Source organism: Convolutriloba macropyga, chromosome 8 (assembly GCF_964194025.1).
Source record: "Convolutriloba macropyga chromosome 8, txConMacr16.3, whole genome shotgun sequence".
Classification (NCBI taxonomy): domain Eukaryota; kingdom Metazoa; phylum Xenacoelomorpha; order Acoela; family Convolutidae; genus Convolutriloba; species Convolutriloba macropyga.
Window position 1 is genome coordinate 38,662,495 of NC_134475.1, and position 16,158 is coordinate 38,678,652.

Consider the following 16,158-nt stretch of genomic DNA (forward strand, 5'->3'; position numbering starts at 1 on the left):
AAAAACTAATAGCTCGTTTAAAATGTGAACAACACATGGCTGGTATTAAAATGGTATATACTAGGTCGGCAATTGGATAATACCACAATCAAGTTGGGGTGTATTTTGGTTGCAAAGAACTAAAGCAAAACATAATCTATAGAGCGGCTATCATAAATCAAATAAAAAAGAAATGCTTATCAATTTAAAGACAGTTTAATGTGCAGAGACCAGAAGGTATTATAACATATCAACAACAACAATTAACAACATAGTTGGCAGATTGCCAGAAAATAGCCGCGATAGCTTCGTAGATCAGCCGTCAGGAAAAGATAATAAAAACAGGTCACAAAAGAGAAATTTCTCTTCTTTTTATTAATTGCTGAGATGTTACATTTCGATTAAGAATCTAAATAAACTGTTGCTGCTTCTATTAGCCGCTCTCAAATTACCTTTAATTAGAGTGACATAGAGCAAAAATCAAATCACTTTGCTAGAGAGGAAAAGTCATTTTCAGAGAAGCAAATCAAGTGTGACCACGCGAATGAACAAACAAACAAACAAACGAACAAACAACTCGCTCCGTTCAGAGTTACAAAAGACGTCACGCACGCAATTCAGTCGGAATTGCATGAATGAATGAACAAAAAACATATTTGAACTGATCGTAACGTCATATGGTTGTAACAAAATTTTTGACGACAAAAAAAGACCATAGCAGGGCAAGTACTAAACTACAATTCAAAGAATTTTGATTGCCTAAACAAAAAACAAGACCCAGAATAGAATATAAAAGGATTGGGCAAACCATTTAGAAAAAATCCGATTAAAAAACCCAAAAACGGTAAAAATCTAAGTCAAATTGCTGTACCGGAACAAAAACCCACGTTTGAGTGAAAAAATGATACGCCACCACACGCTTTTTCGCTCCACTTCTCGTTTCCGCTTGACAAAATCATCACTTCAATTTGACTTCAAAAATCTTGAAAATGTATGAACAGATCTTAAAAGACAGCGCCCCAATATAATAAATACTTTGAATTGTAAAAAAAAACAAGAGAAGACCAATAACAGATCCAGCTTTCGCTTTGCGGCTATTAATAAAGAAGAATCAATCGAAAATCAACAAAATCGACTCAATTTTGGTCGGTATTTTTTGGTCAGCTCAATTGAAGAACATTTGATCACAGACTGGATCATCTCATCACAGATTTGATCACACATTTGATCCTTTGTTGTTTTCATCAAAATCCGCCAAGGATGGCGAGAGGCAACTAAGATTAGTTTCTTTCTGCTCCTTCCGTCTTTTCCAGTTTTCAATCTCTTCAATCGTTTCTGGAAGCTGTTTATTCTCCGTGCTGGGAAGGAAGAAATTACACAAACTTCCCGCTAGGGAAATAGAGCCGAAGATTGCGGGTGGCATGAGGGGGTAAGTGATAGCAGTTTGGGCTACAATTGAGGACAAGGAAGATCCAATCCGGGCGACTGAGGAGCAGCTACCCAAACCAATGCTTCTGTGGGTCGTCGGCATAAACTCGGACACGTGGACGTATATCCCGTTGAATGCCATATCAGAGAGAAAGGAGACTATCAAAACGAGCGCAAGAATTTGAAACTCGTTATTTTCGGGCCAGATCTTGAAGATCGGGATCAGGCAAAAGGAGAGAAGACCACATAACGCAAAGATGAACGTCAGGGGTACTCGACGCCCATACGTGAACACAAAAGCCCCTACGATCGGCGAGACAAATTCGAAAAGTCCGACTAGGCAATACGCAAAGTAGGGGTTCTTAGCCAGGGTTGGCGCATAGATGTTATATCCGTGATTTGTGAAGGCGATTTGGAACCAAACAACGGTGGAGAGCAGGAAGCGTCGCCTCATTTCAGGGGTTTTAATTAGTCCGAGGTAAAGAGTGACTTTTGATGTGTTGCGTTCGGGGTTTTTGGCAGAGACTGACTGCTCGTAGAAGAGTTGAACTCGTTCTTGGATTGACTGTTTGGACACTTCTCTTCGATTCCATTTTGCAGCTTGTACAAACACCTGAAATTGTACTCAATTAATTTTGAGTAGTTTAGTTATTCAGCAAGATACTCGTTACAGCCCGTTCAAAGCCCATAAATGTTTCAAAACAACAGCTTATCTCACCTTTTCAGGCTATTTGTACATATAGACAATCAGTAGAGTAAATATATTTGAATTACTTCGAGTCACAATGAGACACATAAAGGACTAACATTGCGAGAATTGCCCTCGAACGACTAGAGACATCTTATCTATTGCAGCCTGCTTGAGTCGGAGCGGCAAGTAGCCTGGAGGAGGTGGGGAGCTAAGTTCACTAACGGGCTTCAAATGACGTCATTAGAGATTACTATATACCATTCTAAAGATCTAAAGTGAAACAATGACACCAATTTTAGCGCACTTACCATTTGAATATTGATAGCAAACTTCCGCCAATTGAGTTCAGCTGCTTAGAATTGTGCGAAACTTCGATCACGCAAAACGCAAAAAGTACTCAAAAAGTTTAAACATTCAAGCTAAACTTTTCATAAAAAAACAACCGGTAGAATACCGGAAACGAGTTAAAAGCTCGTGCAACATAAACTCTTAAATAACCTTATTTAAACCAGAAATCAAAAGAAAAAGGAGAATTAACAAAAAACAAAACGAGAAGTCAATTGCCTATCAAAACTTCATTGTAAAAAATGCTGCCCACACATTAATTATTTTGGGGTTCTTGGTAGCTGAAGGTGGTGAGGGGTTTGCATATCTGTGTGTGTACGTGTGTGTGTGTGTGTGTGTGTGTGTGTGTGTGTGTGTGTGTGTGTGTGTGTGTGTGTGTGTGTGTGTGTGTGTGTGTGTGTGTGTGTGTGTGTGTGTGTGTGTGTGTGTACGTGTGTGTGTGGGGTGGTCTAGCTTAGATAGGTAGATGCTGTTACGTGATCAGAATTTCTAAAAAAAGATCATTTGACCTTGCATATTAACTGCTGTTCCTAAATACCAAGAATTGGAAACTTAGCCACTGTCAAAGCACAAAATTATCGAAAAAGGAATCAACGCTCCAAAACACAAAATAAATATTTAAAAAATGAAGTCTTATTTTCAAAATTCTACTTGTTCTAGCTTAAAAAAGAGGCCAATTTAAAACAATTGATTCAAACTTCGTTTGAGAGCAACTAAAAATAGAAAATATCAGAGAATCTTTTTGGAAAAGAAAATTATTATACATAGCTTACAGATTGCCGAAAATTTATTGCCACAGCTTCACAGACCCTTAGTCTCACAACTGAGCGAAAAGAACGAGATAATGATGTTTCTTATTGACTTAGACTTATGCCGTGAAAAGTTGCCCCAAAACACTTGAGTAACAGCAATCTTTTGTAAATGTTTTATTAAAGTAAGCAGAAACCGATGTGAGAGGGAGAGGCAAACTCAAATTGATAGTGAGGTAAATCAAGTGTGTCCAAAAAGATTCACCAGAAAGAACAAACAGCTCCAATACGTCAGAAAAAAACGTATTGCAGTCGGAGAATCGATTGAAAGAATGAAAAAAAAGCTTCTTCGGAGTGAGCGCTACATCACTGGTCAAAGAAAGAGAAATGAGAAAAGAAAAAAGCCAAAGGACTCTGAGGCTGACTCAGAGTATAACCTAACTTGAACCACTGTCAACTACTCACTTGAACAACCTAATTATTTCATTATACAATCCAAATAGAAAATAAAGGAAATTGCAAAATAGGAAGAAAATATCCAATTCTGTATTCAATTTTTTTGAAATCTCCACAAATAGCAACTCCATATCTTAACATAGTCGGCAAATTGCTGGACAATTGCGCCATTGACCCGATTGACGCATATCGGGAATGAAACGCAAAGAAAATGAGAATTTTTCAGAGGGTAAAAAAGCGTTTCAATTTGGTAAAAAAAAACTAAAATTATACTTAAAGCAACTTCTAAACAGAAAATGCTACTAAGGTTAATACTAATGCAAGATAGCAACCACTCTAAAGAACTTTGATAACCTAATGTACTATGACTTAATGACCAGTATTAAACGGTTTATCTTGTTTCTATTTTGACTTTGACCTGAATCATTACATTGCGTAATTCAATGCGTGAAAGAATTGAAAAATCATTCAGTTGAAACTCTGAGTGAAGTAAGTCAGCAGTCAAATGTGAAATTTGTGACTTCTGCGAAACAAAAAACGAGACCAAAAAGTAAAGCATAACAAAAAAGGAGAGCGCCTAAAAAACAGCCGTTGAGAGGCTGATGGCGACTATTAATAATCATAAGGGACGTTGTGATACAAATTCTCTTATCATAGCCATTTACTGCATCATAGCCAAAACTATAAAAGCAATAAATACCTAGAAAATCAAGTATGAAAGAACATAATCTGATTACATTTAATTTTTTTTTTACAAAATTCCAGGTGTCGCCATCCAAATAAATTCAACTTTCTCAAATCTATTAAACTAACAAACCATCCCAACATACATTAAACACAAAGAAACACCCAGATATGCAAGAAACCACTATTAGTTCAAGAAAACTTAACAAGTAGTTCATTCAATTCGGTTAAAAGAAGCCTGTCAAATAATCAGGCGTCTCAATTTAGTAAAACAAATTAAGCAAACAATCAGAACCAAAACATCTAAGCGGCCAGGAACGCAAAATATTGAAGTAAGAGCTATCATCATCTTGTCTTTTTGAAAAAAAGGAAGCTAACTTATTTTCCTTTTAATTCTGAAGAAAAGTTCAAATTATACCAATTATTTTACCACACCATGGCCCTTAAATGTCTAATTGACAAAAGAGTCATGCCACTCGTTATGGTGGTGATTGTAGATAGTTTTCAAATCAAAGCTTTTTTAATTGATTCTTCCATTAAACATGTTCGTTATTCAACTTAAAACATTCCAAATCCTCGAAAAGTTTTCTATATTTTTAAAAGCAGAAAAAACTAGTGCAGATATTCATCAAGTTATACCAAAAATAAAGTTAATTATCCGCTGATAAACATCCATTACGAAACAGTTCCCCTACCAACTAAAATGGGCCATTTTACCAATTTAATTACACAAAATTTATCTTAATAAGTGTAAAAAAAGGAGCCTGATAATGCGGAATATGGAAACGAATGATTTGCCTATTTACCACTTTTGTAACCCGATTCAACAAATTAGCCCTCTGTGGAATCGGGCGACAAACTTTGTCATTTAGATTCTAAAGCGTAAAACTACACTACATCACATTTAAGGAACTAAATCCTACACCCTAGTTTCATTACAATCCACATTTTATAAGACCTATATGAAATTGAGCATTTAACTTCTACATTGCTTTTGGGCACTTAAAGCTATATTTTGTTTAGTGTTGGCAATTGTAGTCTTCTGTGCGACAAAAACAAGCAAACATAGCCGGTAGATTGCTGGAAAATAGCCACCGTTGACGCGCTTGACGCACATCGGAATTGAAACCGAGAAAGGAAAAAGAAGAGATGAATTGATAGAAATGTTTCCTAATTGTTTCAAAAAGGGTTTTAACTCCGTGTGTTTCAGTTAAACTCAGTTTCAGTTTAACTCAGTTTCAGTTAAATTCTAAAACTATTCTTAATTAAACGTCAAGCTATTAAGCTGAATACTAATATCAGCAAGCAATTACTCTAATGAACTTTGATAACCTAATGCACTATGACTTAATGACCGGGCTATCAGTTTATCCCGTTTCTTTTGATTTTTCTGTTTTTACATTGACCGTATTCAATGCGTTGCGTAATTGAATGCAAGAAAGTATTTAAAATCCATTCAATTGAAACAGTAAGTGAGGTAAGTCACAAGTCAAACGTGAAAAATATGATTTTTGTGAAACAAAAAACGTGATCAAAAGGTAAAATGAATAAAAAACATGGCAGGACAAGTCCTGAAGTAAAATTCCAAAGATTTTCATTGACTAAAAAAACTAGACCGAGAGTGGACTATGAAAGAATTGGGAAAATCATTTAGAAAAACAAAACAGATAAAAACAGTAAGAATAAAGTCAAAATGCCGCATTTGAACGAGAAACCAGTAGCGAGAAAGTGAATTTTTGTCCAAACACCATTATCATATTCTACTCTGAAATTCGAGTGAAAAATATCAATCCGCGAAACCACTCGATTTTTCGCTCCATTTCCTGTTTCGGCGTGACAAAAACCACTCCTAAAATTTGACTTCGAAAACCATGAAAATGTGTGATCAGATCTTAAAAAAAGACAGCGCCACAATACAATTTCAATTGTTTTATTTGTAAAAAAATAAAGCGCTTAAATAAAAGCCATTGAGAGGCTGACGGCGGCAATTAATAATATTTACCAATTTCAGATAAAAAAAATTTGGGAACCTAAAAACTGCCAGATCTGTAAAAAAAAATCAGTCAAAAAATTCAATATTTTATTAAATTGCTACATCTAAAAAGAAATTTAACAAATGAAACCGTTCATCAGATACTCTAAGTTTCGCTGAATGGGATTGGCGCACCAAACCCGCCACAGCCAAATTGCATTTAGCAATCAGATGGTTTTTGATAGCCAAAATCAGGACCTTGGAAGATTTGCAGTGGTTGAACAGATCGTTCTATTTTCATATGTTTTTAACACTCTTCGCTACTCTTCATTGTCATAATTTGTTGCTTTATATCAATTAGGTACTATCAAAACAACAACCCCAAATTTGGACAATAATTTAGTTTTTTCTGGGTTGTCTTGATCCTACGCCAAAGTACCACAACTGTGCTGCTACTGTCAGATCCCCCCATTTTTACCATAAAATACGAACCAAATCCTCAATACTGATCCGCACTTACTTATGGCCGTGATCAGGCTTAGTAGTTGCGGAAAAACACAGCTTGTTGCAGACTTAACGGTGAATCATCGTCAGTTCTTTCGACCAAATTTTGATTGCATAACCAACATCTTTCAGCATTGGCAGCCAGTTTACGATGATATTTCGTCTAAATTAAACGACAGGGATATCAGTTTCCTCAATGGTGTAGACTGGAACCAAATGGCGGCCATGTCGAATCTCCAGCGCCACCTTCTGGTGTCAGATGACGTGTTCGACGAACTCGGCAACTCATTGCTTTTTAAACCTCGTTGGCTCCGGTCGTCACAAAAATCAACAGGCAACAATCTTTATCAAAGAGGTCCACACAAAGACAATCGACATGAACCTTACTCACTTACTGCTGTTGAAAAGCCCACGCGACATAACACAAATTGACTGCTTGGGAAGGCAGTTGGGAGATCGAGATCTTTTCTAATCTGCTTATCAATCCGCTAAAGAGGAGCCAAATGACAAAAGCAGAGAACAATTAAAAACCCAAAATTTTTACAAACGGATGTTTTTAAACAACTTTGGAAATTATCAAAAAATTTGAAAATTTTCAAAGGAGGACCCCTTGCGTGTTTTCTTAAAAATTTGGAAAATTCTGAAAATTGTTAATGGGGGTGCGGTACCCTTTGGGAGCTTCCAAAATAATTTGGAAAATTTTTGAAATTTTTTAAAATGGGGTGAAAAAGGGGTGGTCCCCCTTTAAAATTTTTAAAACACCAAAAGGGTGCAGTACCCCCTTTAAAGTATCCCTTCTGAAAATTTACAAAATTTTTTAAATCACTCAAAGGGTCCCCTCTTTCAAAATTTTTTAAATTTTCCAAGTTTTTTTGAAAGCACCCAAAGGGTACCGCACCCCTTTTAAGAATTTTCGAGAATTTCCCTTTTTAACAAAAAAACACCCAAATGGTCCACCCTCTGAAAATACTGTTTTATAAAACACCCAAAGGGTACCATACCCCCTGTGAAATTTTTCAAAAAGTATTAGGAAATTTCCAAATCTTTGAAAAACACTCACAGGTTCCCTTTTGGAAATTTTCAAAAAATTTTTTAGTTTTCCAATTTTTGTTAAAAGCCTTCAATAGTAAAAGCACTCTTGAGTGCTTTTAACAAAAATTGGAAAATAGAAATTTTTTGAAAATTTCCAAAAGGGAACCTGTGAGTGTTTTTCAAAGATTTGGAAATTTCCTAATACTTTTTGAAAATATTCAAAGAGTGCACGGTACACTTTGGGTGTTTTATAAAACAATATTTTCAAAGGCGGGACCATTTGGGTGTTTTTTGTTAAAAAAGGGAAATTCTCGAAAATTTCTAAACGGGGTGCGGTACCCTTTGGGTGCTTTCAAAGAAACTTGGAAAATTTAAAAAATTTTGAAAGAGGGGACACTTTGAGTGATTTAAAAATTTTTGTAAATTTTCAAAAGGGATACTTTAAAGAGGGTACGGCACCATTTGGGTGTTTTTAAAATTTTAAAAATTTTTAAAGGGGGACCCTTTGAGTATTTTTTTAAGTTTTGGAAATTTTCTAAAAATTTTTGAAACATTTCAAAGGGGGGTATAAGTGGGGTGCGGTACCCTTTGGGCGTTTTTTAAAAAAAATTGGAAGATTTCGAAAATTTTTTGAAAATTTTCAAAGTCGGGACTCTTTGGGTGTTTTTAATTTCGACAATAATTTCAGAACAGTTTTTCAAAATTCAAAATTTAAACCCTAAACAAACAGTCCATGTTTGCTCTTTGTCCTGAGTGGAATTTGCATTTGCATAGAACCAAGAGCGATTCCTGATCAAAGACGGAATTCGTCGAAGGCCAACAGCTAGGGAACCTCCAAGTTTAATTGAGGGTCTCGATCAGAGGCATCAAGAAAACTATCTCAGCAGTCATTTGTCAAGCGCAGTTAGGAAAATGTCCAGCTGCAATCATTTTCCGGCATCTTTTTGACTAATTTCTGAAATTGAGTTTTTCCTGCTTGTGCTTTATCCCAGTAACGCAGAATGCTTGGCACAGGGGATCCTCTCACTGAAACCATATTACCGGTATATCTGCAAAAGCGGCCCGCCACAATCATGGCTTTACCTTTTTCATGTAAACCAACTTAAATCTTTATCATAACTTAAATCTTTATTTGACAAAACTTCTGTCTTTATCGGTAAAATTTACGGCAAAACTATTTATTATGCCTATTCTCCCACCGAATATTGGGTACCAACACATTTGCTGCAAACAATTAAAACTTACGAGTGTTCGATCATTGATATAAATTTTACTGGAAGTCACAGAAAAGGTTTGACAGCTGGTAAACCAACCAGAACCACACGGTATCAGTCTTCGATCATTTAAAATCAGAGCAGTTGATTCAGATTGGTTATTAAATAGTTGATTTTTCCAACGTTGCCATCTGTGGTCTATCCAATGCGACATTGAGTGATTGCAATTTTGATCTTGTTTTTCTCTGCACAATGAGGAGCAACGGAGAGGTACTTACGGTATCGAAGGCAAGCTGTGACACCATTCACATGTAGCAGCAATATGAAAGCCCGAACGCTGTGGAACAGCACCTTATTGTCGTCTCTAAGAACATCTTCAGTCGAATGATGAACGTATTCCATCTAACACACCAAATGGAGTTTGTTCTGGCTCATGGGGCGCTTAATTGTGCTGTACACCAGGCTAAAGTGTACAAATCGAGCGGAATCATGAAAGCCGACAGTGAGAAATGTGGAATATTAGACAACTATATGCTAGCTAACAAAATCTAGATGAAACTGAGTTTTGCCTATACAAGGAAACATGAACGAATGGAACAAGAGGCGCGGCTTGCCAATAGTATTGGGTTTGGTGTTGTAGAAGAGGTTCAAACCACAAAAGTTCGGGTCAACAAGGAAAACACAATTCGACTGAGCAAACAAAAACTTGTATACGAAAACTGTTCGGATAAACTGAGTGAAACTAACTGTTTTTGTTTTCTGGCATGTTTGCTGAAAACCAGTATATTCGCAGTGAATTCATGAACTCTTGCTTTCTTTTGAAAAGTGCGCGCACAGCTCAGTCAAATAGGGCAAACAGCGTATCCTATCATAATATATAAGCAAAGAGATTTAAAATGAATCAATTGCCCATAGAGCTGCCTAACGTAAGCAAGAAGTTTAATCGATATAATGGTAAATAGCGCAGCCTAAAATACGCAAGAGCTTTAAAATTAATCAAAAATCATTTTTCCAAAGCTCTGATGACACAGTGATTACGAACTTTAGATCAATAGAAAAAAATTTCCGGAGGCTACGGTTCAAATCCCGATGTGGGCGGGGTTTTGGGCGAAATGGGTTTGATCGAATGTGTCTAAAAGTGTGCGAGACCCCCTTTTATGACTACCCGCCTAATCAGAAACTAACGTGCTGTAAATCTCTAAAAGAACTTTTCGGGTTCTTCTCCGGTCTTTTCCTGTTCATCTTGTTTTAGAGGACAAAAAGTCGAATAGTCAAAAAAGGACCAGACGAAAAATCGGTAGCACAAAAAATTGCATAAAAACGACCAGCAGGACCAATTTAATGCATTGCTATACACTTCGTTTGAGAGCAATTAATAAAAGAAAAATTAACACTTCATTTAAGGATAATGAGCACACAGAAAGCCATAAGCATAACAAAAGTACTCATTTATGAATTGTTTACCTATAACCTGCTCTCCGATGAACACTAACTATTTTTCATAGTTTGAGAACTTGTTCAACTCGCAAAACGGAAATAAATTTATCTACAAATCTTTGTCTAGTTAGGAACAACTTCAGTGCCATTTCAACATTACATGAGATCATTGACCTCTGAGTGTTCAATTTTTCAAGTAACATGTGACACACGCATAGAAGAAAACCCACGGACGCCTTTATCTCGACGGAAAGAAAAAAATTAGAACATGGAAAATCGACTAATTATCCATTAATATTAGTATACTCTAAACCTGTATTTGATTTCCTTATAATTTTAGTCTCTAGGAGCCAATTCTGACCCAGAAAAGCGCCGCTTCCATCTCACGGCAATTGTTTTTTTTTCGGATATCGAGATTTAATATCCTTTCTTGGAAAAATGACAACAAATGTAGAAATATTCATTTCCAATTCCGATACAGCACAATGTTCAAGGAAGTTCGCCTGATATACTGGTAATTGTTCATTCCTTTCTCGTTAGACATCTTTGAATTTGTGAAAAGGGGATATCACTATCGTTCGTTCCATCCTATAAAAAGTGTCTATTCCAACAAAAAAAACTTTTCTCTAGAACTAAGCTGAATTTTTCCTCGTGATTGACATCAACGTTTGCGCAACGTTTGCGCAATTTAGGTGAGAATCAAAATTTGCTGAAAAGTCATCTTCGAGAGTGAGGTAAGTCACGAGGTAAAAAATTGAAGAAACTAAAAGCAACATATTCGCTTCCTTAAAAGAATATCTACTGATAGTAAAGAAAACATATATCAGAAGAAAATTATATATTGACAGAATAAACAACACTACAAAAAATCTAAAACTTATTTCTCTTTAAAAAATAGGGGTTTGTGAAAAAATATTAGGCCCAACAACGTTTCGGGCTTCAGACAGCAAACACCAGCTCTGTATAAGACCCGACACCAAGAATGACAATTAGCAAAAATGGATTTATACTATAGTCTACGAACACAAGTGGCATTAAAATCACTAAACACTGAACCAGATCTTAAGATTTGTAACTTTTATGATATCCATCAATAGAAAGCATACATCAAATTGATTGCAAACATTTTGGTGCCACGTAACAAAAGTAACAAGAAAAAGAGGCACCAAACAATTTCAGAAGTTCAAAAAAATTTCTCAAAGATAACAAAATTGTTGAAAATTAACTGAAACTCTTGAATTGCTTCAATGATGCCCCAATAGAAAGCCAATGACCCCTGTGAGTAATAAACCTAAGCGACTGAACAACGCCAGCAATACTAACAGCTCCAAAATAGGCACACTCTAAAAAAACGCTTATTTTTTGAAAATTGTGATACCAAGTTACTTAACAAAAAGTACTAGGAAAACGAATAAAATCCAAACAACCACTTACATTTAATAGAAAAATAGTACCAAAATTTGTGAAAAATCATTAGTTCCCTTTTGAGGTGTTTAAGCAATAGTAAATACGCATTATTAGAATACATGTCTGACCTTTTAGATGTATTCGTGCAGAAAACCACGAAAAAACAGTGGAAAACTCAAATCCTCGCGAGTGAAAAGAAGTTGGCTTTCGAAACACAGAATCCGTATAAACACCAATTTTTCACTTCACTTTACAAGCAATTTGAAAAATCTCATGCTATAAAATTACTCCCTTCTCCCTTTACTTACTACTCTCATCTTGATTAACATCACTCCAATTTGACCTCTCTTTGACAAGAGAAGGTCGGTCGGAATCACAGACAAAAGGTATCAGTTTCAAAAAAAACATACCCGGCAGATTGCCGGAAAATAGCCACCGTTGATTCCAATAAGCATGATTGGGATTGAAAGAATAGAAGATAATGAAAAAAAAAAAGATTTTTGTACAAACACGTACTTCTGTTTCTTAGAGAGAGGCTACAGGTGCTACTATAAATACCAATAAGCATTAGAGATGGTAACTAAGACTTATAGGAACGACGTTCAAATAGCGGGCATCTAAAATTGGGCTTTATGGGTTTATCCCGTTTCTACTTCTGACTTCAATTTTTTATACTGACTCTGTTCATTTTGAATTGCTTTGCTGAGCAACTGATGTTCAAAATCACTTTTAACAGAATGAGAGAAGAGAGAAACTAGCCTAGAGAAGTCAAAAAGATATCACGCAAAATGTTGAAAAAGCGGCAAAATGAGGTAAAGCGAAACATTTTTTTATTCGACGAAGTAAAAAAACATAGCAGGACAAGTCCTGAAATACAATTCAAAGAATTGAATGAAAAACTCAAATGTACTCTTCCTGACCAGCAGATCAATTGAACAATAATGCCAGCCAAAACACAAACAAAATCATCTCGAAAAATTGAGAAACAAAAACAATCAAACAAACTAAACAATAATATACTCATTGCTAAAACTCTTGAAGCTTTTAAACTTAAGGCAAAATTTTTTCCCCTTAAAAACACTTATTTCAGAAATATGTTCAAAACCAATTTTTGTTTCTGAACTTGGTCCAGTGTTATATCTGCAAGACCTGAAAAAATTCATTGGCCCTTGAAGATCGATTAACTCGAAAATGACCAAAAAATTTTTAAAAGAAATGAAATGCAAATTATGAAATGTTGCTGAAAATTGTGATATTAATATCTTCAAAATCATTTCTGTGTCTCTAGAATCTATGCAGTAACCCAATTCAAAGCCTTAAAAAATTCATTGGCTCAAAGATCGATAGGCAAGAATTTTTAGAAAAAATTTAGAACTTCAAAAACTAGAAATTCGGTCTATAGAAATGTTGAAAGCCGTTCAATTGCCCCCTAGCAACTATTTAATAACATACTATCAAACCCTGGATGAGGTTACCTGGCTACTGAGGCAAGAAAAACTAAATAATAAAAATGTTGAAAAAACTTAAAAAATGCCAATTTTTCAAAAAGCTTCTAAAAGTCGAAACGTTAAATTGTTGAAAACAAATCAATTGAAACTAGCAACCATGCAGTAACATTTTATTAGAACGTGGAATAGGCCTTCTCGCACTTGAGAATGCACAAATCAAAAATTGACAAACACCTTAGGAAACCTTAAAAAAATTGCAGCTTTTATCAAAAAAATGCTAAAATTCGAGGCATTGAAACGTTGGAAAGCAATCCATTGTTACTAAAAACTATTCAGTGTACTATTATTAAACCTTCCAGGAGATTGCTTGGTCCTTGAAGCTGGAAAAACTCAAAAAATGACGAAAATTTTCAAACCTGAAAAAAATGCGAGTTTTGTCAAAAAATTGCTATAATTTATGATATTCAAAAATTGAAACCTATTCCATTGCCACTAAAAAATTTTCAGTAACTTGTTATCCAACCCTTAATTAGGTTTTCTGGACCCTGGGACTCAAGCAACCTGAATAATGACAATAAATATAAAAAAAATGAAAAATAATTGCAAGTTTTGTCAAATGGCAAAAAGTTGAAAACCATTCCATTACCACTATAAACTAAGCCAAAATCTATTATCAAACCCTAGAGGAGGCTTCTCGACACCTAGGGCTGAAAAAACTCAAAAACTCATAAAATTTTTAGAAAACCTGAAGAAAATTGCAAAAATTAGTATCATTTTGCGTGTTTGTGTTTGTAGTACCAAAACATATAGCTCATAAAATGGTCATAGCAAGTAATTTGCTCTCGCAAAAGGCCTTCATCAACTTTTAAAAACTTCAACCTAAGACTAATCAAACAAAAAACTCACAAAAAACATGAAAAATTGCTCCATTTTGAGCCCAAAAACTCCTAATAATGACCTTTTAACCTTAAATCAAGGCCATCCCAGCAGCTGCAGCACTATAAGCACTTGTAGTACTAAGTACTACTAAAGCCCACTTTGGGCCTCTAATGAAACTTAATGCCCGCTGGGCTTTACCTGTTTATCCCGTTTTGAAAGATCAAAGTCATTGAAAAATGTGTGAACACATCTTAAAAAAAACACAGCGCATCAATACAATTCAAATTCTTTGAATTGTAAAAAAAATAGGAGCGCTATAATAGCCGGCTGGGAAGATGAGGGCAGTTATTAATAAACAATTTACGTCCGGCGAATTGCTCTCAAACGACTGGCGAGCGGTTGGTAATCTTAGTAAGAGATAAGTAGGCCGCATGGCTCTAAGAGAACCACTCAGCGACTTAATGTAATGCCCTCCGGGCTGTACCTATTTATCCCGTTGTTGAGGACACAAAATCAAATCGTCGGAAAACGATCATATTTTATGTCATCAGCACAAAGAAAATCAAAGCGAATAAAAACAACAGCAGGACTATTAATAGTTAGTTTTGGGAACATTAAAAAGGTTATCAAAGTAATAAAAAAGATCATAACCAACTAACGACCGGCTGATTGCTATTAAAAGACTGGTGAGCAGTCAGCTTTATTAGTAGCTAGCTCAGCGGCTCAGGGAGGCTAGCTTTAGCTTAATTGAGGGGGGGGGGGGTGGTGGGGTCAGCATGAGGGGTGGGGGGAGCTAAGGTTTTGATCGCGGGTGATGGGGGCGAGTGCTTGTGCTAACGGTTGGAATGGAGTGATATTTGGTGAGTTGGGGTGGGGAGGGGGTTAATTAGTGGGGAGGAAATGGGAAGGGGGTCAAACTCTATGAACCAAACTGCGTATTATGACTTTATGCTCCGGTGAATCTCATTCAGATTCAAAAAGTCGAAAGGGTCGGATGAAAAATTGGTCAAGCAAAAATCGCATTCACCGCTAATATAATTGCTCCAAATTTCATTTGAGTGCAATTAATGAGTTGAAAGAAACCCAAAAAAACCTCAGGAAGAACGCAAAACCTTAAAAAAACTTAAGGAAAAAAGACTGAAACTGGGGTTTCAAAACAGTTGAACCTTGCCAGAGGCATGACGGATGCAAAAATTTGACTTAAAAAATTGCGCATAAAAACTGCATCTCCAAATCGTTCAGTCCAATGTAACTGAAAGAATAATGAGCCAAATTGAATGTTCTTGAAAAAAAAATAAAAATTCAGACTTGATAAAAAAAATACCTTTGGAGACTATTGTAAACGTTAGTACTTTCTGGAGATCTCAGCTATCTTTAACTGCGGGTTCAAGCAAAAATATCAAATAAGTGATTATTATATTTCAATTATGAAGACAACACAGTACTAAAACTGATCTAGTCCATTAAAAGCAAATCAAACACAAACGGAAAAAAGTTATTGATTTCGAGCTCTTCACACATAACCATTTTTGAACGCAGCTATTCATAAACACCAAAACAAAGCTTTCTGAAGACCATGTCACTTATATTAATTATGCATTCAAATAATATGTAAACTAAGAGACCAACCAGTATTTTTAAAATACTCGCCCGCCAATTAAACCCTGACAGAACCTTATAACTCGCTTCTAACTTCTAACAGCTTTTTTGATGACTAAACTTATGCATATGCCATGCAGCAAATCAAAATTACAATCAACCGAAGCCACTGCAAGCACATACGCCTGAAATCTATTAAGAACACACCCACTTGCAAATCAAACTTTCACCAAATTCTTGGAGGCATTAAAAATTTTCATTTTTTCTTCTTGAATTCTTTTTATAATTTTAACTACTCTTCTCAAAATGATATATAATATTAAAGCTTGAGAAA

At 35.6% G+C, this 16,158-nt stretch overlaps 1 protein-coding gene across 1 annotated transcript in view; it reads right to left on the bottom strand.

Annotated features, from left to right (window-relative positions):
* Positions 1 to 1,014: 1,014 nt before the first annotated feature.
* LOC142344718 (solute carrier family 22 member 7-like) overlaps positions 1,015 to 16,158 on the bottom strand; it is a 36,214-nt gene continuing 21,070 nt past the window's right edge. Inside the window, exon 3 of the mRNA XM_075396592.1 lies at positions 1,015 to 2,020. Coding sequence (XP_075252707.1) covers positions 1,196 to 2,020 — 825 coding nt within the window. The 3' untranslated portion in view covers positions 1,015 to 1,195. The remainder of the gene's footprint in view (positions 2,021 to 16,158) is intronic.